The sequence below is a fragment of the Diadema antillarum genome, unplaced genomic scaffold (genome assembly GCF_040938485.1).
Source record: "Diadema antillarum isolate AM-2024a unplaced genomic scaffold, OU_Dant_1.0 seq00001131_RagTag, whole genome shotgun sequence".
Taxonomy (NCBI): Eukaryota; Metazoa; Echinodermata; class Echinoidea; order Diadematoida; family Diadematidae; genus Diadema; species Diadema antillarum.
In genome coordinates this window covers 230,039-257,797 of record NW_027271944.1, presented here as the reverse complement: position 1 = coordinate 257,797, position 27,759 = coordinate 230,039, and the positions used below count along the sequence as shown (strand labels likewise).

Below are 27,759 nucleotides of genomic sequence, written 5' to 3'. Positions count from 1 at the left end.
TACAATCATGTTTGATAATAGACCATTACAATAGAGTACCAAAGTGATTAAGTCACAGTCTTTTGTGCTTACAGCTTAGGTTGAAACCAGGTGCGAGCATGGTTGGCAACAATAGTGTTTGCAGATATCCAGGCCAGGTGAGGCTGTTTTGAACCAGTTTCTATGGCGATGAATGGCTATGATACCACACTCTGATACTCTATCAGATCAGGGTAACAAAATGGAGCCCATCTCCAAGTCACTATTTCACACGTGTCAATAAGTTCCCATTGAAATATATTCTCAAAGTGAAAAGAAATCAGAGAATCTACAAAACATTGGGAAGATAGAGTTTTGGAGGTTTTCAGAGGAAGACTATGGTTCAACAGACCACAAAAATACACATGTATGTCGTTTGAAAATACGCCGAAGCACAAGTATTACACTTCCCCTGTAAAATTCAAAGGAATGCATGTGCAATCTCCAAATCCAATACCTTCTGAAAATGAATTCAATCTAATTAAATACAGCTGATCAGTAGTATACTAATCTGTTGTAGTGTCTTAGTACGACAAAATGATTGGGCTTGGAAAGGTCCATACTATTCATAAGACCCTGCCTGAATTCTGGTGAGCACAGAGCAAATGAGGGACACGCTGTATACAGGCACCCACAGCCAGCGATCGCCCGGTGATTTCAGTTCGTCTTTTACGACTTGGCGTACATGGCGTCGATGTCAGCCTGGAACATCTCCTTGATGGCGGCGCGCTTGTTCTTGAAGGTGGGCGTCAGGAGGTTGTTTTCGATGGTGAACTGCTCCGGATGAAGGACAAACTCTCGTACCTGAAGGCAAGGAATGACGGATGGATGGGTGATTTACATGACGAACACCCTATACATCTTTTCATTTGTACCTTTTTTTTTCACTGATTTACTCAAGAACTATCAGTTGAGTGTCTGACCATTCATCTGACTTGTCCACATTATATTCTTTCAATAGCGGTACACGCCATTTGCTCTTTTTTCCTTTTTTTTTAAATCCATTAACCATGATACAAATTGCAGTAACAAATATTGAGCGATGAAACAATATAATGTTCATGTTTAAAAAGGGTAAATATTCCTCATTCATTTACTTATTCTACAATAGCTGGAAATTCAAACTATAACCAATATTCATTCAATAACGAACATCGATTTTCTATGCTAGGATCATACTTCAAACGTCAGCGTTCACGAAAAATTGAGGATTCAGCTCACTTTCTTCTGTTTATTTATGCTCATAAAGAGACAGAAGATTCGTATGATGCAAGATGGTCATAAGGAAATGCAATAAATCTGATTTTACTCATCTAGTTTTCTGTTCATTTACTCCATTTAATCCATCTTACGTCATCATGTTTTCATTATCCTCAATGTCTGAATCCAATAAAATCTGAAAATTCGAAAAGTCTTTGATAAGAAGCAATGACTTACCATTTCAAAGCCACAGAGTTTCCCGTCCCGACACATCTTGTCCACCTCAATCCCGATGGCCTTCCGCACAGTCTATGTAATGACAAATATTGAGCGAAAACAATACTACATGCCTCCGGAAGAATTTGACAAGCAAAATGCAGCCAATGCAGTAATCTAAATTGATGAGATTGAAGAGATTAAGGCTTTTTTTACTCGATCACATAGCTCAATTGCTCCAGCTGCAATCCATAGAGTACCACAGTGTGATGTCATAGCTATTCATCACCATAGAAACTGGTTCTAAATAATATCACATTGCCTGGTCTGTGAACACTATTGTTGCTAACCATGATCGCACCTGGTTCCAAGCCATGCTGTAATTAAATACTGTTACATCATCACTTCGGTACTCTATATCCACGTCTAATAAAACATTGATTTATAATCTAATTGGTGATTGAAAACTATTGATTTTGTTAGTTCGGAATTTAGTACCTATGACTGTTTCTCTAACATGGCAACATGTAATGGCGGTGAACAAAACTAATACACAGAGAAAATTGACACAGCCTACGTTTTTCAACTTGATTCTAAACATCGGGGGAAAATTAGTGAGTTAGTAAAAAAGTAAATACTTTGCTTGCAATGTCTCTTGAGAACGTTTTCTTTAGCATGAAATAAACCGCGTTGAGAAGAAAGAAAAAAGCACATTCCCGGGAAAGTCAGACTTTGGAATACAAACCTCGTTTTTGCAGAGCTCTTCAGTGGTTCCAGACAAGTCATTATTAGCGGCGAATTTCTTCAGCTCGTCCTCGTCCGGCACAATGACTGCCACATTATATGACTATACAGGTTAAAGGGGAACGAAAGAAGGGTGACACCAAGCGCTTGACAACAAATTTTTGGTCATAGATTGTGGTTTTTCAGCATCGATGTCTCTTTATCATTTCTATGCATCTGAACTGAATGACAATGATTTTCCCTTGACAAGGGGAGTCGTTCAAACATGCTCCCAAGGAAGACAATATCAAGTCATTTGTGTTTCTAGAATGATCTGCTAATTGAGGAAATTCACACATACAACCAGTGTCCTGGAAAATGCCTTCACTGTTATTCCATACGATACATATTTTTTGAGATGGTTGGGAGTCAGTTAAAATATCAATAAGTCATATTAACTGTAAATTTCCTATCCATGGTTTCTTCGAAAATATTGCCTATCAGACCTGAATATGGCTATTATCATTCTTGTCACATATCAATTTATCAATCAATACAAATAAGAACGTATTATAGTAACTATGCACATGTACTCAGCAATTCAATTATATCGAAGAGTAAGCATGCCAGTTGCCGGTCAAGAAATATATGAAGTCAGACTACTGCAAAGACGACAAAGTCCTCCAAAAGGAGATATGCACTTGGGCTATGGAAAAACAATATAAGATGGTGCACACGGAGGCATTATCAACAGAGATCTAAAGCATGTCGATGGGCGGCATGGTTACAAAAAGGTGAAAATAATGAACTTTCTCTTCCCATTGTCTCTTGTTGATTGTCCTGTCTACGTCTTTGTTTTTCCCCCTAGCGTCTGTGGGCCTCTGTGTGTGTGTGTGTGTGTGTGTGTGTGTGTGTGTGTGTGTGTGTGTGTGTGTGTGTGTCAGGCTCTTGTAGATAATTAGTATCGACGTCTTCTTCGTCATCGTCCTCGCTATACTTAAAATTACTATCAACTCACCTGTAAGCTTTCACCATAGACAAACGCCTGGGCGATAAGATTGCTCCGGATGATGATGTTTTCGATTTTCTCCGGTGCGACGTATTCGCCCTGTGACAGCTTGTAGATGTGCTTCTTGCGATCAATGATTTTCAGAGTTCCGTTCTGTTAGCAACAATAAGAGTCAAGCAAATTGTAAACAATTCGGCACTTTTAAATTAGTTTGATTGGACTAGCTTGCATGTTCACTACGATTTCAAACACAAAATTATGCTTTTCTTCTCTATTCCAAGCAAGACCAGAACACTATTTACAGAGCAAAAGCGAGCTAAAGGTAAAAATCACGTTTCACTCTAAAGCAATTCTCCACTTTTATCTACAATTTTGAATACTTCTCAACACCCATCGACACATCTCAACACCCCCCGAACCTTTTTTCACCCTTCGACATTTTTTCGTCACCCCTCGACCCTTTTCGTCACCCTCGACCCTTCTGGTCACCCTTCTGTCCTTCTCAACACCTCTCGACAGGTTTCGACACCCCTCGACCCTTCTCGTTACCCTTCGACATTTCTCAATACCTCTCGACCTTTATCAGTGCTCCTCGACCCTTGTTGTTAACCCGTCGACTCTTTTCGACACACCTCGAATCTTCTCGTCACCATCGACTTTTCTCGTCACCCCTCGACCCTTCTCGGTACTCCTCATCCCTTGTCGTCACCCGTCGACAATTATCGACAGACCTCGACATCTCTCGACTTTTCTCGTCACCCGTCTACATTTTTCGCCACCCCTCGACCCTTCTCGTCTCTTCTCGACGTTTATCGTCACCCCTCTACCCTTTTCATTATCCCTCGACTTTTCTCGTCACCCCTCTAACACTTTTCGACACCCCTCGACCCTTCTCATCTCTTCTCGTTGTTTATCGTCGCCCCTTTACCTTTTTCGTCATCCCTCGACTTTTCTCGTCACTCCTCTAACACTTTTCGCAACCCCTCGACCCTTCTCGTCTCTTCTCGACGTTTATCGTCACCCCTCTATCCTTTTCGTCACCCCTCGACTTTTCTCGTCACCCCTCTAACACTTAACACCACCCTCGACCCTTCTCGTCTCTTCCCGACGTTTATCGTCACCCCTCTACCCTTTTCATCATCCCTCGACCCTTTCTCGTCACTCCTCTAACACTTTCCGCCACCCCTCGACCCTTCTCGTCTCTTCTCGACGTTAATCATCACCCCTCTACCCTTGTCGTCATCCCTCGACTTTTCTCGTCACCCCTCGACCATTTTCTTCACCCGTCAATACTTTGCGACACACCTCGATCCTTCTCGTCACCCCTCGATCCTTTACAATACCCCTCGACCCTTCTCGTCACCCCTCGACTTTTCTCAACACTCCTTGACCCTTCTCAATACTCCTTGTCCCCTGTCGTCACCCGTCGACTTTTGTCGTCATCTATTGGGCCTTCTTGTCACCCCTCAACCCTTGTCGACACCCCTCGACACTTCTCAAGAGCCCTTGACTCTTCTCGTCGCCCTACTGGCATAAGTCGACACTACTCGCCATTTTGCAATCATGCCCGAGTTTCCTTGCTCCCACCCAAGACTTACCGGAAGCCACTGTCCGACGTCGCCCGAGTGCAGCCAGCCATCAGCGTCCAAGGCCTCGTCAGTCTTCTCCTTGTTTTTGTAGTATCCCGCGAAAATATTAGGACCCTTCATACACACCTGTATTTCACATTCAATCAGACAAAAACATAAGTGATAAGAAGCTGTTAATATTAATAGTTTGTGTGTATTTAGTGTTCTTTTTTTATTTTTTAAACAAAGACTTTAGTCCTTTTTTATCTTTTCCCATACGTTGCTGATGCAATGAGGATTACTTTTTGCATTCCCTTTATTTCTCTGTTTCTCTTTCTTTTTCCCTTTTTTGAGGGGGGAGCATTGAGATTTGTATGTGATAAGGCAGGGTCAGAAAAAGAACAAGACAAAAAGACTTTGTGCAGGATTTCTTTTGGAGTCTAAATAGGACAGTATGCTGTGTCCATTTAAGAGAGAGGGTTGATGATAGGAGCGTCAAATATGTAACAATCATATTTAAAAAATTAATTTAAGCAGTAGTGTCATGATCTTTTATCTTTTTACAAAGTCTATTGACATAATAAACATTCAGATACAAATGAATGCCAGACATATCAATAAGTGAATATCTTTTATGTCACCATTTTTGGAATTACATTTACCTGTAATTTTAAACTCACAATGTTCAATTTTTCTTTTCTTTCCTTTTTACCCTTGAATGTAAAGACGATTTTGAGGGATGGTAAATGAGATAAGTACAGTAAATGCTTTGGCTGTTGTTGTTTTCTTTTTTTAATCGATATTGATCACTGACCTCTCCTTTGTCGTCTTTGGCAAAGTATCCCATTTCGGGAATGTCCACTAGCTTCACCATGTTGCACGGGAGCGGGGTTCCAACGTGTCCGCTCTCCGTCTCCCCCGGTGACGTACAGGTACACGCGGCTGCGCTCTCCGTCTGACCGTAGGCCTCTGAAATCTAGAGAATTTGAAATGATAAGCTGTTATACGTATGACCCTCTGCAGAAGACTGTCTGGGCGGTAAGAGCGATCCATCCTCAGCATGATAATACAAAATGACAGGAACAAGCGTCTTCAATTCTTGTTAAAGGGACGTTATAGTTTTGGTTGAGATGGGGGCTTTCAGATATTTTTTTTTGTGAAATAATGAGAAACTAATTAGGAAGTAGGCCTATGGAAGAGCATTCAATTCTACGAGGAATTCCTAGTTTATTTGATGGGACCCACTTTTTATTAGGACCACTTTATTGTGGGGAGTATCTAAGTAATTCCAAGACCGATTTTCATCAAATAAATTTTGAATTCCTCTTAGATTTTTTCATATCTCATAAATGGTTTCTCATTATCTTGCAAAAACTATATCACGCCTTTATAGATATAAGATGAACGCAATTCCTAGAGCTTTATCGTATTCCTAATGTGCTAAGTAAAGAGCTGCTGTTATGAATGATCAGAAAATAACTTTATACATGAAAGTCGAAATTAAAATAAGAAAAATACGTCAAGATTTGTAATAAACTCTCAATCAATACTTTCTGGTGCGTCCATTACCTCAATTTCTCAGAGCTCTGATTCACAAACAAAGGCATTCTTGTACGATATTGAATCTTATGTAATAGTGACATTATAATTGTCCATGCGGATTTGGTATTGATCTTCACATTCTCACCATCCAACTACATTGTATTACCTAACTCGCTGCCTCCATAGGAAACTATTAAGTTTTTGTCTACTTTATTTCATGACCTAGGTGTTACAATGTCGCAAGTTCAAAGAAACAATGCGCTTTTTCTAGCAGGCGAGGAAACCATTATGGTTTGATTTGCGCACCTTGCATCCAAAAACGACCCGGAAGAACTCGAGAACTTCCGATGAGATGGGTGCACTTCCGGTGATCATCCAGCTGACGTTTCCACCCAGTAAAGCCTTCGATAGGATTCAGAGAAAGACTTGTGGGTAATCGATTATTCAATAACAAAGTAAACATGGTGGAAATGAGGTCGATTTATCTAACGGTCAGAAACTAGAAATCTACAGCAGCATCTTGCGGCATTGTATATCATTCACATTACATAATAGAAGGAAGTAATTTTACAGTGACTTTGATGCACAATAATTCATGATGCTGTTTTGTTTGTGACTACAATTATTCATAGTTTCGTCTCTTTGAGGTAATTTAGTAGTATTACTTGAACATACGTGGTATACATTTACAACTTGTATTTCGAAACAGTAAAGATACAAAGATAAGTTTTCATTCTTTCATTTCATGATTCTTGTAAAAATTGTTTCAGGTCAACCGTGGTAAGCATGAAAGACAGAGACGCAAATCACTTCTCTTAACTTGACGCATATATCATACAAGGCAAACGACACATCTTAATTTTACAATTTCCAGTTTCCTTCGTTATTCGACAACATCTAAAATCACATTACCGAGCGAAAATACTGAGTGAATGCTTTCAAATGTCATGATCTTACTTTCAAATATGATATAATCACTCATAGCGATATAAACTAAGCTGCCACTCTGCACTGATTAATAATTACCATTTCTCGTTTGGATTCTAGTTCAGTGTTTTTGTAACATGATTTTCGAAACCCTTTGTTTGTTTCTCTTTTTCTAAAATAAACATCGAAAATGGTGTAAAATTCATCAGACACCAACAGCAACAAGCAAGAGTTGGTTAAAAGACTACATGCCTCCACCCTCGTCCTCATTCAGGAGAAACACAACGAAAAATGCCGAGAGCAGTGATCATAACTCTACTCAATGATTCCTTCTCATGGCGAGAATGTTTGCGAGAACTTTTACAAGTTCTTTTAGAGGGAATTCCTACCTGGACTTTGGAGAACACTAGGCTATCGAACCAGGAATCTCTCCTTACGATGCCACTGGAGAGGGGATAAGAGAAAGCAAAAATAATTTGCAATAATTTTGCACTTCCGTAAAAACAACATCACGAAGTGACCAGCACTTTCGACCAACGAGAATGAAATGAATGGACAAAAGATGATAAACATGTGCCATCAAAATGTATGATCGCAATAATGGACACGACGTAGACCAACAAGCGACCTTCAAATAATATTAATGAAAATATATTCAAGTAACAAAAAATAATCATGCCTCTACAGATCATTTTACCTCGATATCAATATATCATACTAATAAGAAGGAAGTTTAAATCTTACCAGTTGCTTCTGTGGCCACTGTAACAATGCCTGTACTGCTAATTCAGTCTATCGACAATGAGTCATTAACCAACAATTGCACGCGTTTCGTGGCATGTTCTATCACAAACTTGAAGTGTTTGACAGTGAGAAACAACGGATGTACATTCTGCATACAAAGACATCAAATACGTCTCACCTGTCGGTCTCGCGACGTTTGAAATAGTAGGCCAAGTTGAAGAGATTTCGCTTGATGAAGGACGCCGAATTGATGCCGTTCATGATCTGAGTCAAAATAAATGGTGGTGAAAATGTGGGTGTTTTTAGATTTCCTTTGGGTAAAACTCTAAACCCCAAACACAGCATCTAGGACTGAAACAGTGAAGAAACATACAAGGAAAATTTCAAATTCGTTCACGTCTGAAATCATGTAAAAATGATATCCAAATTATCAGAAATATTCCTGCATATATGTTTTCTTTTTCACATTATATTTTGTTACAACAGGTGCAACTTTATCTCGTGAAGTGATGTGATGTGCGCCATCTGTAGTCAGTGGCCACGCATGCTTCATGTTATTATTTTCGTCTCCAATGCAATCATTATAATTATGCAGCTTTACGTACATGATTACCTTGTTACTCATTATCAGTTATTGATGTTGTGAAAAGCCAGAAACTGCCAATGACTCCATAGATATGTCAGCATTTCCATTTAATTGTGTGATGTTGTTTTGTTTTGTTTTTTTCAAAAAAAAATCTGTTGATATCTGCTCGCCCATCTCTGATATTCGGTATTGGTAGTATACATCGGTTTAACAGCAATTTCCTGTTGCTGAATTCGATACTAAATGAGCTTGCATTGAAAGGGAATTTCTTTTCTCCGATAGAAATTTATTAAACAGAAGAAAAAAAAAAACATGCTTATGACGAAAAAATTTCCAGGGATCAGAAAGGGGCGAGCAACAATAAACAAACAAAAAGAAATAGAGGACTTTATCTGTCAATATTTCGGTAAGTTTCCATCGATGTGGTATAACTCGAGCACGGCTGTCTTCTATGTTGTATTTGATACGTAATGTCACGACATGAACGAACACAAAAGATGTCCGTTCTCTTGTCGCCCTAAAATTGACAAGCAATAACTATATGCACATAAGAATCATTGTTATACCTTGTCGTAGAGCTTGTTGGCTAGGCGGGGCACGCCGGGAAAGATGTCCGGCTTGAGGACCTGCATGTCATTTACGAGCGTTTTCACGTCCCCGCGGAAGAATCCCACTTTACATCCGTGCTGGAATAGCATAGCCTGCAAACAAGTATCAGACGGATCACACTGTTACTCATACATCAACACCTGTTGAGTTACCATGGCAACAGTCTAACTATAGTACATTCCATATCTCTCATCATGGGAAATGTCAACCACAGTACAAGCAACAACAAACCAACCAACCGATTATATCGACTCACACTATGAGGAGAAATAGCTATAAATGAAGGATATGGTTTGAATAAATTTTCGAGGCCTCCTTTTCTCTCCTTTGTTTATGTTTATATCGCTTAATCACAGCGACGGTGAACTTACAGAGGGTAAGTACGTGACGTACGTATTCTTGCATTCCTGGCTTGTTTTTCCACATCTTATGATGAAAATAAAACGTTTCAGTCTCTGCTATATACTACCACCGTGTAAACATATAATCAAGTGCTCAAACATTTCCGCCAATTTAAGTCCCAATACATCAGTTGGTTTAGACTGCTTCTGTCTCTCGCACGATTGTTTGTACTATCAGGGTAAACTGATGCGTAGCCGGAATGGCTAATCCAGTTCGGAGTAATGCTTCACTGATAATGACGAAACTTTTCTAATCTCCAATCAAAGAATGGAACTCCAAGAACACGCCACGTTATCTTTACAAGCCAAGTCCAACAGACATCTTACGAGGTCTTCGTAGCATTGACTTAGCTAGCATTTAACTTTGGGAATAAGAACCGGCCTTGCCCTTCTTCTGTCGCTACCTTTAGAATTCAGCGCATTCAATGTGTTTGGTGTTATTTTCTACTCCTTAAACCAAGGTTTTAGTCTTTATTCATTTTCCTAATTCTCATTAAAGCTGATTTGGATGATGGGAGTTTGTTCGTTGTATTGACTGACGTGATATGTGACAAGTATTTGATACTTCCTATCTGGCTAAATATACAGCCCAATGGATTACGGAGTTATAGGGATACTAATACCCTTAGACCAACAAGATAATTCATCAGACCAACAAGATAATTCATCTATTAAGTATAGTTGTCCATTGTCAGCCCGTCACTAACAGTGAATAATATAATTCTCTTTATACTTAGCAAAGTAAATTGTAAATTTGTAACGTGCGAGTGGTACCAAGGAGACTCTAGGTTCCATTCCAATTCTCTGGAAAATTCAGTGCTAACACTGTCAGAGGCCATCGTTGACAGATAAGACCACTATCTCTTTCACTGTATACACAGGAAGCACTGGTCTTGTGCAAAACCGGTGCAGTGCAAAAAGCGGACATTAATGCTAGATTATACAGTAAGCAAAACGAACGACACAAAGAAATGGAATCTTACGTCGAGAGTGTGTTCATAGGCGTGGGCCAGAGGCAGATACGAGATGGAAGTCGATCCCGGTGCGCATTCGAAGACGGGCTGCATGATGAAAAGGGATATGATATCACGAAGAGTTTCATCGTAAAACGGATTAGGTGTCATTTCAAAACAATTTGAAGTAAGTCCATCACCAGACATGGCAATATAACACATTTCCACAGATACCCCACTTTATTACATAACGAGGAATATTCTTAAGTTACACTGCAAAAAGTCCGGTGTTAAATAGTGAACACCGAGCTGGTATTAAATTTTCGGTGCTCATTTATGGTGTTAAATTAACACCTCCGGGTGTCATTTCCAAATTTTAAACTGTTTTTTGAAGAGTTTCTTAGTAACTGCACTTCTTGTTGATTTTTAATTTAAACAAGACGATCAAGAATTTTACATTAAAATACTAGATTTTTGAAAAAATGTGAAAATGAATTTACACCAAAGTAACACCAGCTGGTGTGGTCTCTTATTGAAGCTGGACGGGTGTTAAACCATTGATATTAACACCAACAAATATCAAATCAACACCATGTGGTGTCATTTTGAATTAACACCAGTACAGTGTCAAAATAACACCAGGTACAGTGTCAAATTAACTCCACGAAGTGTCAAGTGAACACTTTTCAGCACCATCACAGTGCATTTTTTACACCTGTGGGTGTGGTCCTTTATTGAAGTTTGATCGGTGTTAGATTTAACACCCGTGATGTTAAATCTAACACCGATATTTTTACAGTGTATGATTATGAATATCCCTTATTGTGTTCTCATTATTTTCTTCGATTTTGAGCAACTTTAATTGCAAATTTTCCAAATTAACGGCAACGGAGTTAACTCACTTTACAATCAAACTCTTGATGTAATATGGTTAAATCACCTGTCAGAGAGAGAACTATACGCCATATATTTCGCGAGTCTGTCAATTTTAGCGAATTGGGAATTCCTGACGATTTCGCGAGTGGTTATATTCGCGTTCGTGGAGTCCTGTACTGAACGGAGAAGTGTACACGCGTATGTCAAGTTAACATCGGGATCAGAGTCAATATTTTCGCGTGTCTTTAATTTCGCAAATAGCACCTGACTCGCAACATTCGCGAAAATAAGAACCTCACGAAATATTCGGCGTATAGTATAAGTATACCAGTGGAGACGTGTCTTTAAAATACCTCAGGATCAATCATATTGACACTAGACAAAAATGAGCATCGTTTTCATATTGACTGTAAGCACCCACGATTTGCGGCCTAATAGCACAAAACGTATACCGATTATTTGAAGATGCAGGAACAGAGTGTGAAAAAGCAAACAAATCTAATACCAAAAGGCTAACGTTTGTATCCTTTGGTATATAAAGTGGCAATACTGCGAATAAAAAATAGAATCATCAGCGGGCACACACGCACTTGCAAAAGTCTCTGCATATTCAAACACAGACACACTGTCACAAACGATATGGAAAACGTAGATTTAATCTGCGTCTTTGAGAACGAGGGACATCGACGTATATCATGCTGTGTATGAAGCAAATCTAAGCAACCGTTATCATCAAATTACATGTATACCAGTACTCACTTTGATGTGAGGATAAATGCCAGATATATCGGCTACGAGTGTCTTTTGTAGAGTCATGGCACCTTTTGGGACACCTAGAATGGTAAAATATATAAATACAAAATAGTTAAACAAACTGGTAGAACGACAGCATTAGAAATCAATATGTTAGGATTGTATGAACGAGTTCTTCCGATATCTCAGATTTTACTCATCGTTATCATAATAACATGACCAATACATCACCTTTCACAATAGAAACCCATTTTCAGAGCTTAATACAGTTGAAATTTCTTTTCGCAATACGTTAAAATAGCAGAGGGAATCTACAAAAGCTATCACAGCTGTATCCTGTGTGAGATTTGGACGTTGTTTGTGATCAAGAACAAAAAGCGCATGCGCTGCGCACCGGAACCTTTATAGGTCAACACATTGCATTCTTACGAAAATAGAATTTCATCTCCGCCGTTGAAGTATTTACATTAATGTCAGAGACGGATTATTCTACGCTAGACATTGCTCCTCCGCTTGTATGCACGAATGTTCGGCGAAATCTGAGTAGGGGAGGTTGAACTTGTTGATACGTGAAAGTGCAAGGGTGAGCAGTGAAACGGCCAGCAGCAATGCTAAATAACGTCACTTGTATCCGCTTCAAAATATCCTCATAGTCACTGGTGCAGCGAAATATCATGATGTGTGTGTGGGGGGGGGGGGGAGGGGGGGGTTATCTCATGCAGTTTGAAAGATGTTTGATCAATCGCTAAGCATACGTTGGCAATACTGTGTTGAAGGTCGCTCATCTTCTTAGTGAAATAGGCCAACAATTCTACTTTAATGCAGTAATATTTTATCGCAACCATAAAAAATCTGTGATCTTAAGAACAAAATAATAAAGTTTTTGAATGTGTAAAATTCAGTACAGTTCAGGACAAGAAGAATTGTTTTGTTATCATTGTTGCTGATTGATACATTTTGCATAACTCAAAAAGTACAACAATCAAAATTTATTGCAAAATGTATAAAACAACATCGTTTCCGTCGTCATTCAAAGTAGATCAATGTAGTACTTTGGTGAATGTGGAAATAGAAAATCATTAACATTGGAGCTGAACTTAGACAGAGAGAGTATTGTAATTGAAGTTTTGATTTTAATTGTCCATAAAATTGACCACCTACCCGTTGTTCCACTCGTGAATCGAATGACAGCCAGATCGTCGGGTTTACAGGGCTGCATGGCGTTAAGAGAAGGTGAAATTAGCAAGAGTATCAGAGCCATGCTTGCTTTACTTTCATTACCAACAGGATAATCTTGAGAATCGCCCTTGTAATATAAATTCGAGATTAATAATTATACGCATATTCATATCTTGCACATTCGATTTTGAATTGATGCATTGGGTATCATGTTTGGCACTCCCTAGATTTCATGGATTTCCAGCCTAATATAACGCTATGTCGAAATGATATATTGGCGTCACGAATGATTAGATAAAACATAAAGCGCTATGTTTCCTTGCAAACCGTCTATGAATTCTTTACAGTTATAGCTGACATTGTTCAGGGTGTTTTGATGTGACTTACAGCAGACAGGGAATACATTCGTACCCGAGCATAAAAAAAAGGCATCAGTCCTGGAAATATTTTGGGTTGTGCGTACATGCGTGAAATCTATTCAAAATGTCACTGCCGGCAAATGGGCGGCGGAAAAAAAAATGTCAAGAAAAGAGCAATTATGTTCTCACCGATGGATCCTTTAGGTTCTCTTTACCCTCTTTGAGTAGATCTTCAAAAGCGATCACTTCCACATCGACTGCCTTCGCCTGATCCTTGACCTCGTCTGTGATTGGAGTATCCATGACAACGATTTTCTTCAGGGTAGGCATGCTTTGTCTCTGCTCCAACAAACTGGAGACTTTGTCCATTGAATCTACGACCATGAGGGTGATGTTCGCTGCAGGAGAGAAAATTGAATTGAATATGATATCATAAACATCAGCAAAAAAAGGGGGGGGGGGCTTCGAAAGAGGTGTAACATTGCGCACCTTTTTAAAACATATTTTCCTCTAGCAGAGATCTGAGCTTTGGAATTCCCAAAGGGGAACTCAACATCACTTAAAATATATGTCCATGATTTTAAGATAGCCAATACAATAAATGTTTAGGTAGGAATTCTCCTGGTTTGAATGATCCATAGTAAAAAAAAGAAATTGACAAATAAGATACATTACGCATGCCTATTCACTTAGATTTTTATTCATAAAATAAAAACAATTTGCAAGGGAAATGGGCGACATTTTATCCTGGTCTAGAACACACATATACACACACACACACACACACACACACACACACACACACACACACACACATATATATATATATATATATATATATATATATATATATATGTATATACATGTATATGATGTATATAAACATGTTCAGAATTCACGTATTGGCTCCACGAAAAGATTTCTGAAGAAGGCCGCTGAAAATTCAAGTCGAATAAACTCATTATTTATTGGCCAAAAATGCTTATTTCCGCAAATATATATATATATATATATATATATACTCATATTATATATATATATATATATATATATATGTGTGTGTGTGTGTGTGTGTGTTTACTATATATGTTACATGCATGCATTTGTGTTTGTGTGTGTGCAAATTAGTATTTTTCTAGCAATTCAATTACAATGATTCAAGTGTACTCCTTGACAGGAGACATTCTGTTTCCTGTCATTATTCATTTATATCTCAACATTCAAGTGGAATGTATAGCAACGAATGAAAACGAAATAAAACAAATTGCTGAGGAAAAGGTTGTCTTCATGCATACACAATCAAATAGAAATGAAAGAAGCGAGGTTAATCCCTATAAGAGGATTCCACTGGCACTTACTCAGGTTGACAATGTACTCGTATCCCTCGCGTCCCAAGGTACTGTAAAGTGGGACTGTAACCATGGAGTACGTCATGCATCCCAGGTCGGTGACTATCCACTGGATTATAGAAATGCACGAGTTGGAAGAGAGAAATTTAATTTAGGTCATCGATGGTACCTTGAAGCGGAAAGTCATTAATCTAGGTCTTAATAAAATCTCCGAAAGACATTGACACATTTCGAGAGATGGTTAGCGGGAATGCAAATACCCAAATCCAAAATATTGTCAGTCTCCCTGCACTGATCATGGTCTGAGGACATATGTGATGATTACATGAAAAAGAAAAGAATTATCTGTGAGATGAGTTCCATCCTCTTCTATTCGATAATCTACTTTCTTTACTCTTATCTCTGATATCAGTTTATCACTATTTGTTTATCTGAACTTCTTCCCTTTCTACAGGTTGATCTAAGAACTCTTATAGACTTTCTCGCATCGATAGAGGAGGGTTCGATTTTGAACCACTTTAAATTGTTCACGGTTGCATCATACATCTTGGGTGTTGTGCCAAAGGAACGTGTTCTTCTAAATACAGTCAACTATATCAATTACTAGTACTCCCGAAATACATTTCGAGTTGACGTGAACATAGAAAGCCTGGTGGGGGAGACAAACCTCGGGTCTGTTCTGACTGAAAATCCCGATTCTAGTGTCGTTGGAAGGCTCAAAGCCTCTTGCCAGCAAACCCGAACCAAAGTACTCAGCTTGTTTCCGAACCTGGAAGGACAATGAAACACATTAATATCAACCGCAATGCGTTAATGTCTATAACATACGCATGGCAGCATTATCTGCCGCAATATGAAATTAGCCAACTCTCAACGTTACAAAATGTCAAGTGCGAATTCCGGTCTCCTGGACACGATGACTCTTGCCGGCACACTTTAAATTACGGTGCCAAACAGAATATTGTCATTGAATCACTGAATTCGGGGAAAAAAAGGCAATTTCTCTGGCACGGTGTGCACCGTTTTTAATGACTTATTTTGCTAGCAAATTTGCAATCAAAATACGATCCATTCGACATAATAGCAAGGATAAAATGGAGAAAATAACAAAAAAAGTTCTGCTTATCATTCTTAAAACAACCCGTTATTGTAACCATTATCATGGGTTTTTTTTTTGTAAATTATCATCATTATCATTACCTTCAGTGTCCATCTTTCATTTGTCTTTTTCTCCCCAAATATCACTATTTTTGTATCAATGTCACTATGATAATGCAGCAACCACTGCTGTATCAATAATAATTGCTCGTTAATCAGTGGATATTTGTGGCCTTTTTTTAAGAGTATAAGGGGATCATAGTAACGTCAATGACGATTTGTTTTACCTCGCTGTAGGACATCCATGTGTATTCTGATGTAGGACTCGTACGCCATCCAAGACAGGGTCCATCATCTGGTGTGTAAAACGAAATGACGTATTGGCGGTTGAATTTTTGTGATGATTATGTTTCTCATTACTCTCTCAAGAGAAAATGTATATACGTTAGTGACACGTAGAAGGAGTATGACGCAACCAACAAGTTACAACCGCTATTTAGTATCCTGTCATAGCAGACACGTATATGCTTATCAGAAACTGAACGAAACATGAAAATAACGAAATGTAAGTGAGAACAATGAGCCTACAGAATAGCTAAAGCTCTTCGCGAAGACACTTGGATTAGAACATTCCCTGCATGCAGCAGCTGATAATCATGGTGTGTAATTTGCAATCATGTTTGTGATCAACCATTCTCACATCACGTCCCCTCAATTCAACTACAGGGAATGGAAGACAAAAATGATAAAAGGAATACTAGTTAAAGGCCGTGTCACACCAGCCTTGCGTGCGACTTCCGAAGAACATTTTTGCTATCCGGAGGTCCCCGCAGATGACCCGCACATGACAGTACCTAGCATGTATCTCAAAAGTAGTTACCCAGAGGTGCGCACGCTGGCTCTATTTACCCGCTGCCAAAAAAGGCCCTGTCACACCAGCTAAGCGGGCTTATTGCGTATGGGGATTTTTCAGCACGCAGAATAATTTCTGCGGCCGGACAAGGTTTAGGGCGAGTTTGGCGTGGGTATTACATGATAAACGCGTGATACCTAAGTCCTTCTTGCGTGTATTCCGTTGAACTGCATGTTAGGCGCGTGGGTGTCACGTGATAGCTTCGTGATAGCTTCTTTTATGTCAGTTACGGGCGACATACGGGCACTGCGAAGTACCTGCGCCATAACTGCGTGTTATCTGCGTACTAGTCGCCTACGAGGTGAGTGCTGGTCTGAACAATAGGCTGGTTCGAGTGGATGGGCAAACAATCATTTGTCAACTAGCTTTCAAGAAGTGAAGATGCCCCGTAGACGGAAAGTGCACAAGGGCAGAGAACCTCCAGTGGATGGACAGCCACAAAGCCCGGAAGATTCACAGTAAATGCATCAAATTGCTGCTGAAGTCCATTCGGCGGATGAAGTCCTGTCCGAAAGGGACCAAGTAATCCTCGACGCCACAGAGGACAGAGGACAAAGAAGAGAATGAGCCCACAAATGGCACGCACTCCCTTCACATAGGCATAGATCAGCGGGCAACTTACCTACTTCAAGTGGGTCAAATGCCTGTGAATTGCGGCGGCTACGGCCCTCCTACGGGTGTTCTGCGTGGAACTCTTCGGGCAATCCTCGCGACTCATCCGGAAATAGTTTTGGTCATGCTCAAAACTTTGCTGCGGGAAAATTGGACTAGCGTGCGCACCTTCGGGCAACTAAGGACGAGATAAGTGCTAGGTACTGTCAAGTTCGGGCCAACTGTGGAGAGCTCCGGGTAGCAAATTTGTTTCCCCGCAAGTCAAGCCGCAAAACTTCCCCAGATACTGTATGACAAGGCCTTGAGCATGCTCAAAACTTGTTCCGGAAGAGTCACGGGAGTTGCCCGTAGAGGTACGCGCAGAACACAAGTAGGAAACCCTTACCGGTAGCACCTCACAGGCAACTCCAAAGCAGGTACTTCGCAATCCCCGTAAGTCGCTCGTAACAGAAAATGGATCGGTTTCAAAGCTCTCACGCGAGTCACACGGAACGCGCGCAAGTACAAGCTAAGTAGCACGCGTCTAGTAAGTAAGAAACAAGTGCGAAAATTGCAAACATTCTTGTCCGCCCGCGGAAAATCTTTTACGTGCTTTAAACTACCTCCTCGCCACAAGCCCGCGTAGCTTGCCTGGACAGGTGTGACACCGCCTTAACAATGGATGGTCACGCTACCAAACCAGAGCTGAACAAGGGACGCATCCCATTTGTTCAGGTGAATGCTTAATGTTTCTCTCAACGAGTAATGTAGAATTATGCCAACAGCACATGGGTATCGAGAAACCGAATAATCATTATCATACCGTATAATCATGCAAACAGTGATCTTCTATAATTTGAAAGACGTAAACTCTCCGATGAAAGCTCGCATTTTCTTTTGAGTGCTATAAAAGTAAGCTCTTTGGGATTTTATAATCTTTCCTTCCACTTACTTGAAACTCTCTCTCCGCGTAAAAACCCCTCGTAAAGAGTTGTGACGTCATCGTAGAGTTGGGTGATGTAATATTCCCCGTTCTCGTGGTCGCATAATGGCGATATGTGTATGCGCTCGTCACCCTGCGACAAGAAAAGCATAAATAACTATTGTATATTGTTTCGTAATTTAAATCTTGAAACATACAGCCATACATACACGCATTCTTACGCACCCAACGACCGCAATCATTTAAACTGAAAATGGAATAAAAAATAAAAGAATTTCACAGAATCAAACATTCTAATGAAAGAGTATAGCATACGATGATAATGTTATCGCTTCACAAATTTTCTATTGGTTTAGACAGAAACATATTCCAAAAATCATTCAAATATAAAATTATTGTGTCGTCAATGATTTGGCAACCATGGTCCTCCCACTCTTTTATACAAGTTACCATTGTTAAGTTGACACAATTGTCAATCATTTCTCGCAAAGCTATCATGCTTGATGGTCTTTATGTCAAACGAGAAAATGCATATCATAGGTGCTAATTGTTCAAAAGTTTTCCCAAAATTCAGGGGAAGCTACTCTGAATGTGTAATATAGTGTTCAATATCATCGCGTCCTGAAACCAAGTTTGGAAATATACGATTTCCTTCTTTCTTTCCGCTTTTCATTGAACTGTTGACATTTTATTTGTCCGATTTGACTCCATCGATCAAAGCAAACTTCAACATGGATGAAGTGGTGTTCAAACCGTAAAGGTTGCGGGTACTTAGTGCAGCGCTTTCAAGGTGGACAAAGTGAATGCATGGATAAAGATGCATCTCAACGTGTAAATCCTGCTTTACGAGCTTCTATTTTCAACAGACAAAACACATATTAAATGCATTCACAAGGGTAATCTTTTCTCTTTCCTCGACAAGTCTTTGTGGAGAAGTGTTACTGTAAATCAAGGAAGTGATGTGTGCGTTTTCATAGGTGTGTTTGTGTGCCTGTTCATAGTGTGCGTGTGTGTATGTATGTGTGTGTGTGTGTGCGTGTGTATGTGTGTGTGTGTGCATGTATGTGTGTCCGTTTGTATGATGTGAAAAGAAACGCAACAGCGACTGTGAGATATCAATGTCTGTGTGCTGTGGTTTAACATGTTTACACAGCAGAGTACCGGAATAGAACAAGTTCATGCAGTCCCTTTACCGTGTACACTGTATTGTCGTCTTCACTTCTTTTTTTGGAATAATGATAATAATAACACACATTATTTTCTTATACATAATGTACCAGAATAGCCCATATCACTTGTGTCAATAGATCATAATATGCCCATATTGACGTGGAAATGCAGCTGTCATATTGTCATAGTAAAGATGAACACATGATAAAAGATCTTTTTTTATTTTTAATTCGTCTCCCATCGTATAAGATTTGGGTCATTCGTGAGGGCATCTCGCATCGTATGAAATGGTAGCATAATTGTGTTGGAGCGATGCTCAGTCGAGGATATGAATATATGCGTCAGGATTAGGGTTAGAGATTAATTAGTTTATTACCCTAAGACATCGAGATCAACGTTACCCTAACCCTATACTCCAACCCTGATCCTATCCTCGGCTGGCCATCGCTGCATCATAAGTTACGGTATGAAAGCCGATTATCGAGGTTCTCCAGCAGCAACTTCGTGAGTGATGTCAGCTGTTCCTGTAGCCACTGTGCTTCCCTTTGCGTCCTTTGGGTAAATTTCGTAATAAACAAAGATTCACATCTTCGTGTAGCCTTTAGCGTGTGTTGCAGGTGCGACCTCCTGTATTTGCTTACTCCTGAGATACATGTTATCGTATTCGTATTGTCACCTTGTGTCAACTTGTGTGACGCCACGCTTGCAAACAATCGTGATTACATTTGTCATGTTTGTTGATCGTTCTGTAACAAATCTGATTTTAATCCTTCACATCTTCCATTCCTTAGCACATCTTGTCCTCAAGTATCGCTGTCCGATCATTATTTACAGTTTTGTATATTTCTCTCTTTTACGTCTTTCCTATTGAGTTGATGAACAAACGAACAAAGCATAAATTCGGCTCTCATCGTTGTAAGCTTCCGGTCATTCATGAGCCAATCTTTAGCCATCGTATATGACCGTCGATAGAGTTTCTGAGTCTCCGGTAGCAGCTTCGTGAGTGGCGCCAATTCTGAGCGAATGATTTTTGCAAATTAAATATTCGTAAGGCCACCTTGTATCAATTTCGGGACAGTGACGACACGCTAATGATTATCAGGGACGGTATACAGCCTGGACTGTCATTCGCATTCCCAATCGTATCATTTACAATCCATTAATGTATTCAATAGCATGCCTACTGTCCACTGATTCAATCTTCTTATCTGCTTGGAAAGCCAAACATTTGATTTGCGATAAACGTGAGAAAGACGTTTGAGACGTTTGACGGATCTCTAGCCAACAAACCTCCCAACACTTCTTCGCCGTAAGAATCCACTGGGTGCAACGAATTTCGATATAAAGGTATGTATCAAAAGAGCGTCAAATCGTGATTAACATTATTACTCTCACCATCAGTGTCTTACTCGGAACTTCGCAAAGATAGGGAATACGTAACAGGAGAAAAAAATACAAAATGGTTAAGAGCGACTATGGACAGCGATATTTGAGGACAAGATGCGCGAAATGGAAAATGAAAACGATTGGAAGCAGATTTGTCACAGAACCACCAACAAACACGACAGACGTAATCACGGTGGTTAGCACATGATGATGATGATCCACAGCATTTGTATAGCCCCATATTTGTCTGTTATAGAAACATTCAAAGGCGTAGACTCCTCCAAGACAGTTAGCAATTTAATTCCCGGTGAAAAATGTGAGTTTTGAGTGAGGCTTTGAAGTGATCCAGTTTGTCAATTTCACGGAGGTATCACATGACGGTATACTTCCACAACTTGTACGAACGTTTCGTCGCCACATTCACATGTGTTCCAGTTCTCAAGATACAATGATGATATAAGGCAGCTCTGGAGATCGACGTTCGTGATTTCTTCTGCACAAAATGAATAATTCTAACCAGAAATGCATGTATAGCATTTCTTTTTAAGTTTCATACACCTTGTATGATTTAGAAATGCAAGAGAAACATAAGGTATCTATCTGGGCCTCAGTGGACTGGTAACGAATATTCTTAATATGATATTATGACCGATTCACAATGATAACGCTGGAATAGACAGAGCACATCTTCGCTGAATTCTACAAGTCACCTTGACCCAAACTATCCCATGAAAAAAGAACAATATCGGTATGAAATTTGAGACTTTGAATTGCTTCATCAGTTTTCTCCGCTCATAATGGCAGACAGAAATTTTGTAGGTTGAGTGACATTGCTTCTCTCCAAGGGTAAACTGAAGTCAATCAAGGGGTGGACGGGACAGTGAGATTGAGAGAGAGAGGGAGAGAGGGGGGGGGGATGTGTATTATTCACCCGTTGATACACAGTGGATTGCAATATTTCGTTATATCCAGCTTGCATGCATTCATTTTGCTATGTCAGCTGAGGCCTTAAGAACGCATTATGTTTGTCATGGAAGAAATCTGAATATAAGATATAAATTACAAGTATAGTATACTGGGCTGTTCATGTGATATACCGCCTTAACGTCATACTAAGCCGCCTTAATTCGGGTAAATAAGCTGATGGTTTAATAAAGCAGATTTTTCCATACATCATTCCAATTTATTTCATATGCAGGTAATAACGATATAAATAATTGTGTGGTCTCCTTTATCCAGGGTAGCCTCTTAAGTGTTGACAGTGCGCTATACCGAGGAGGAACCTGACATGATTACTCGTATTACCCCTCAGTGTTGCCAGAACCCATGTAAATACACCAGGGTTGAAAGGAACATAGTTATGGCGGGCATAGAAGCAATCATCTTTTCCATCAAAGACGTAAGTACTTCACGGGATTTGAACTCATGACCTTCAACTGGAAGTCAAGCTAGGTTACCCACTGTGCCACGGGGCCCCTCACAGTAGGTAGGTCATCTCCTATGAGTATCCTGTTTTGCATTTATTCATTTTTTGTGTATTTTGATGTATATCGCAACAACAAAAGTTGCTCCTGCTGTCAAGAAGGTCCAACTCCTGTGTTTTGATATTCGTTTTAATGCTAGAGTGAGCCACGCGGTGCTCGGGAGGTCTGCGGGCAGTAAAAGATAAGTTTTCATTCCAAACCTCTGATAATTATTATTTCGAAATAAGATTTGACATCCCACTTTAACATGCTCCAAATCGCAACCTTTAGCATTTTTGCTGATTTAGACGATCCCCTGTACACACATGACTGTTATCTGTGCTCGAAGTTTACTTTTACCTCGTGTTAACCTCATTAATTTTACCCCTCCAAGAAAAGAATAAAAAAAGGAGAGGTGCATATTCAAGAACCTTCGGAATTACGAAGCTTTTTCGTTTTCATTTCGGAATGGAATAACGAACATTCGGAGCAACGAATTCTAGCTGTTAACGGTACTCCCGACCTGAGGGTGTTTCTTTTACATCAGGGAATAATGTTTATACTACTACTACACATACTACACAAAATACAGACATACAGGCAGAAACATTTATGGCTTTAAACACACATATACTTGCACAGCAGTCCAAGAAGTAATGGCATTATGACTACACTTTTGTTGGTCTGTTTGTTTGTTTGTTTGTTTGTTTGTTTGTTTGTTTGTTTGTTTGTTTTAAGACCGCATAAAAAAAGTATTCATAGGTACATTCTAACATCACATCTGTAGATTCCTTAGTGTGTTCAAATAATTATGCCTCTGCAATTTTCCCGCTCACGATCCTGGCTTCACGGTACCTGATAGATTTCTGCATTGATATGGATGCAAGAGAGAGCTAACTATTCCACACACACAAACACACACACACACACACACATACATTCATAGACATAACATGTAACATGCTGAGAGGGGAAAAGGCAAGAAAAGATATATAGCGGAAGAGAAAATCAAGATAGGGAACTTAACATAAGAAAACCACATCGCCGATATCCTACGCAGATAGTCAGAGGACCGATACGCTTTGGTCGTTGTTGTTTCTTGGTTTTTTTCCTTTTGTGGGGGGGGGGGCATTTTGTTGTTTCCCGACCAGGTACCGCATAACTTCGCTTTCTCTGTCTTTCAGGGGTATCGATGTGGATAGGATTAGGACATATCTTTCTTCCTGACGGTACGAACCCTTTTACTTACCCCCCCCCCCCCCCCGCATTCCTCATTCAATCCTGGCATACATTATTGAATAACGCATGACGTTATGTATTTTCTATCTCCATGGTGTATGATCAGATTATCAATATTTCCACAATCGAGACGTTATCAGAAAAGATGTCAACGAGAATTTCTCCCTTGTAATTGATGGATTTTGATCGCATGAAATTCCATCGTAATTAACTTCTATGATTAAGTGGACGTACGTATTAGAGTAAAGGAGTATGACTAAGCAGATAGCTAGGGACCAAGGGGGTAAGGGGTAATGAGGTTAGATCTCAGAATTCGGAGAAAGTTTAGGAAACGACTATGAGAGGCTTAGATGGAGTTAAAGCGGAAGTAACTTATTATTGGTCCGGACATCTAGCTTTAGGTGACCCATGCATGTCACTTTCGATGGGACAGTCTGCCGGGTGCATGTCATGTCGATAGCACCTCAAGATAAGTGATAATTTTGTTAAACCTACTGATGAGTAATCCTGACTGCTTAGTCAACTGGGAGATGGGCCTTCCTGGTACAGTGGTATCAACATTCATATACAATCATGATGTGATAACATCTATCATAAACACAATATAGGGCCCTACTCAGTATTCTACTATAATGGAGCAAAATGATTACTGACAATGACAATGACAATGACAATTTTATTCATCTCATGTCACCCAATCACACAGTCTCTTGAGTGATATGATAGTAGGCCTATTATGACGTTTGTGACCATTGTGTGTGCGCGCCACTCGATAGGAGCTAGTGTTGCTATACAGTGTGTCTCTAAAAAAAGTAAACCCAACTTCAACAGCAAATTTTCAGAAAACTATAAAATATTTGCACATTATTTTTTCATGGTTAGATAGTCCAATAAGTCCTCTATCCAATGATACCATGTAGGTTATGTAATTCTCATGCATGACTGAGCATGATTCAACTTAGTGAATGGGTGTGAAATCATCACTGTGGCAAGTTATTTCTTGCTATTGTCATGCATTCAGGGCATATTTGAAGTTAAATTTTTGTCACATGTTAGACCTATGATTACATAACAACTTCAGCAAAGGTTGTTTCTGACACATTCACACTTCACATGCTTTCCAAATATGGTACAGTTGACAATTGAGCAGAGAGTATTCCTGGTAAATCGATGCCAGGAAACAAGAAGTTTCGTGGAAGTTCAAGAGGCTTTTCGGGTGCAGTTCCCCGACAGGCAGCCTCCAACAAAAAGAGCCATCTGGTACAATGTGAGAAATGTATGCTGATCATGGAACTTGCCACAGTGATGATTTCACACCCATTCACTAAGCTGAATCATGCTCAGTCATGCATGAGCGTTACATAACTTCCTGGTATCATTGGACAGAGGACTTATTGGACTATTTAACCATGAAAAAATAATGTGTAAATATTTTATAGTTTTCTGAAAATTTGCCGTTGAAGTTGGGTTTACCTTTTTTAGAAACACACTGTATAGTCAGTGTGTATGAGTGATGTATTGTTAAAGTGAGACTGTGTGTATACGTGGTTCCTCAAGACAAGAAGAAAGGGAAGGAAATAGAAGACAAAGAAGCAGAAACGGTCGACGAAATCCGTTTATAAAATTCTACACTTTTTAGATGCAAGTGCATATTTGTATGTTATTTGTACGTATTTTTGTCATGTCCGTATAAGTGTGCAGAGCATAAGTACACGTGTCAATGGTGGCATAGATAGTTATAGGCAGCCTATTATTCACTCGATTTTGTTTCCTTGCAAAAGACTGCCAGAACTTCGTGAATGAATACGTTAACGCAAGGAGGTGATGTTGATAGAAGCTACATGCAGGATGAATAACAAATAGATTTTCAATTTCTAATTCTGGTAGGGCTTAAATATGCAAAATCATTATCAATTACTTCCGAATTCAGAGTGTTCTTGATAACGGGTGATCGGTGAAAAAAACCAAAACATTTATTGGTGGTTATACTCATAGGTTGTGTAATCGTCATAAAGGCTATTACAGTATCATGTTGACAGAGATAAAAAGATAAGAATTAGTCAAGACTATGTTCGGATATTTAGGCAGGTGGAAGAGAACACACACATAAAAAAAAGCAAATGAAATGTAAGAAAATTTCGACTTACGTCCAGCACAATGGACTGGTGATCGAGCGGGACGCGCCTGTTGATGCAAGGGTTGACTCCCCGCTCACCCATCGTGACCACACCGCTACAGTGCGACTCCGAAGCTAGGCAGGTAGGTAATGCTATCCGCTGGATACTAATCAGGCCTTGTGACCCTATGGCACGGATCAGTGGGTGTGTAGTGAGCTGCACCTATAGCACGAATGCGAGTGTATCAACCCTGGGAGGAGCGGAACGAAACCTGAGTTGTAAAGACGATGTGACCACTTCGAACTGACGACGCCAATTCTTTGTCAGTGTGACCTGTAAAATTCGCCGGGGTTCCCACCGAGAGTCTATACAGAGAATAAGGTGTGTGCAATTTTGCTCCGAGTTCTAGAATAGGGTGATGCTGATATCAGCAACTGATGAAAAGAGTCACACATGGTTAACTTCTCTGAATAAACACCGCTTTGGTTGGATATTTATACTTCTCTTTCTGTTAACTGTGCGTAGACTGATGATCCCACCCGCCCAGTTTTAATGTTGGCTTGTTTACTTGCTTCTTTATACTGCGTGGGACTTGTAGTGCACATAAAAACTATCACAATGTCTAACTTCTGCCTTCGTGTAACCTGTAGTTTTAGAGAAATGTATATTATACTCATCTTTCCCAGGATCAAATAAAAAACCTAAGTTGAAAATTATCATTTGGTACAGGTCTTTGTTGCTGACAAACAACAGCACAACGGCCTATGACAGCAGTTTAGAGCTTAGAGTTACACGGTAACATGGTTTGAGAGGAATGCAAAACCATACTCATCATCTTTCCTGGAATACAAAAAAACAACACACAAAAAAAAAACAAAAAAAAAAACGCACGTTCATATTGTTCGGTACAGGTCCCTATTTTGTTGTTCTATTTATCGAAACATTGATTAACGTACTTCCTAGCAGCAGATTTACGGCTTAGAGTTACAAGGAAAGCGTGCAGTGCTATAGATCGTATTGATTTGTCAGCATATTTTTGTACAATAGCCGATTACGCGATGTAAAAGTCTATGGAGTCTGATTACGTAACTATAACCAATGAGAACACCTGGACATCATGTAGGCCTACTTTTGTCTGTGTAAATGACTTTGTGCTTGACCTTCAGTTAAAAACCAGCCTCTTTTCAGATGTCAAACGGGTTCGTTTTAGTCTGTTTAAGACAGCTATCTTTCATTAAACAAGCAAAATATTGTTTATAGATCAGTTGATCAATCCATGGGTATACAGTATCATCAACTATCAATAACTATGATTTTAACAACAGAAATTGTTGAATGTGTATTTCTATATTATCATATACATTTTTGTGACAAACGTATAGGTCGTTGACATATACAAATAATCGTATTTTGTGTGAGATGTGAGGTGGGGAAGTGGGGTAAAGACGCACGAGTAGAATCAAACAGATAAAAATCCAGCGCTTAAATGCATAATGAGTGGATCTCAACCATAAAAATTCATTACGATCGCAGCAGAATTACGAGAAAGGAATTTATTTGAACTTTTTTCAACATATCCAGGTCCAGGGGCGTCGTTGAGTATCGCAAATGGAGGGGGAGGATGAGGAGGATCTTAGGGTGAGCCCTGAGTGAAATCGTGTTGTTGGTAGGTATCTAATTTTTAGCATTAGTGCTTTTAAATCATAAATATCAAATATTTTTGTTGGATGGTTGATTTTTCAATTGGTTGGTTATGTAGCCAAACGTGTTCCATGCATCCATGACAAGGGACTTCATACTCACAGTATATCCATCTTTACCCATCAG

General features: G+C 39.6%; 1 protein-coding gene across 1 annotated transcript; it reads right to left on the bottom strand.

Moving 5' to 3' along the window:
* Positions 1-687: 687 nt before the first annotated feature.
* Positions 688-26,034, bottom strand: LOC139744047 (long-chain-fatty-acid--CoA ligase 5-like). The gene is made up of 19 exons (XM_071654506.1): positions 25,963-26,034; positions 18,567-18,690; positions 16,398-16,465; positions 15,680-15,781; positions 15,022-15,121; positions 13,853-14,061; positions 13,287-13,338; positions 12,132-12,205; positions 10,527-10,604; positions 9,100-9,234; positions 8,126-8,211; positions 7,593-7,647; positions 6,583-6,678; positions 5,549-5,710; positions 4,765-4,881; positions 3,176-3,319; positions 2,180-2,281; positions 1,456-1,527; positions 688-822 (listed from the first exon to the last, which is right to left on the bottom strand). Exons 1-19 carry the CDS (start codon positions 26,032-26,034, stop codon positions 688-690), a joined length of 1,983 nt encoding a protein of 660 aa, XP_071510607.1.
* Between the last annotated feature and the right edge of the window lie 1,725 nt (positions 26,035-27,759).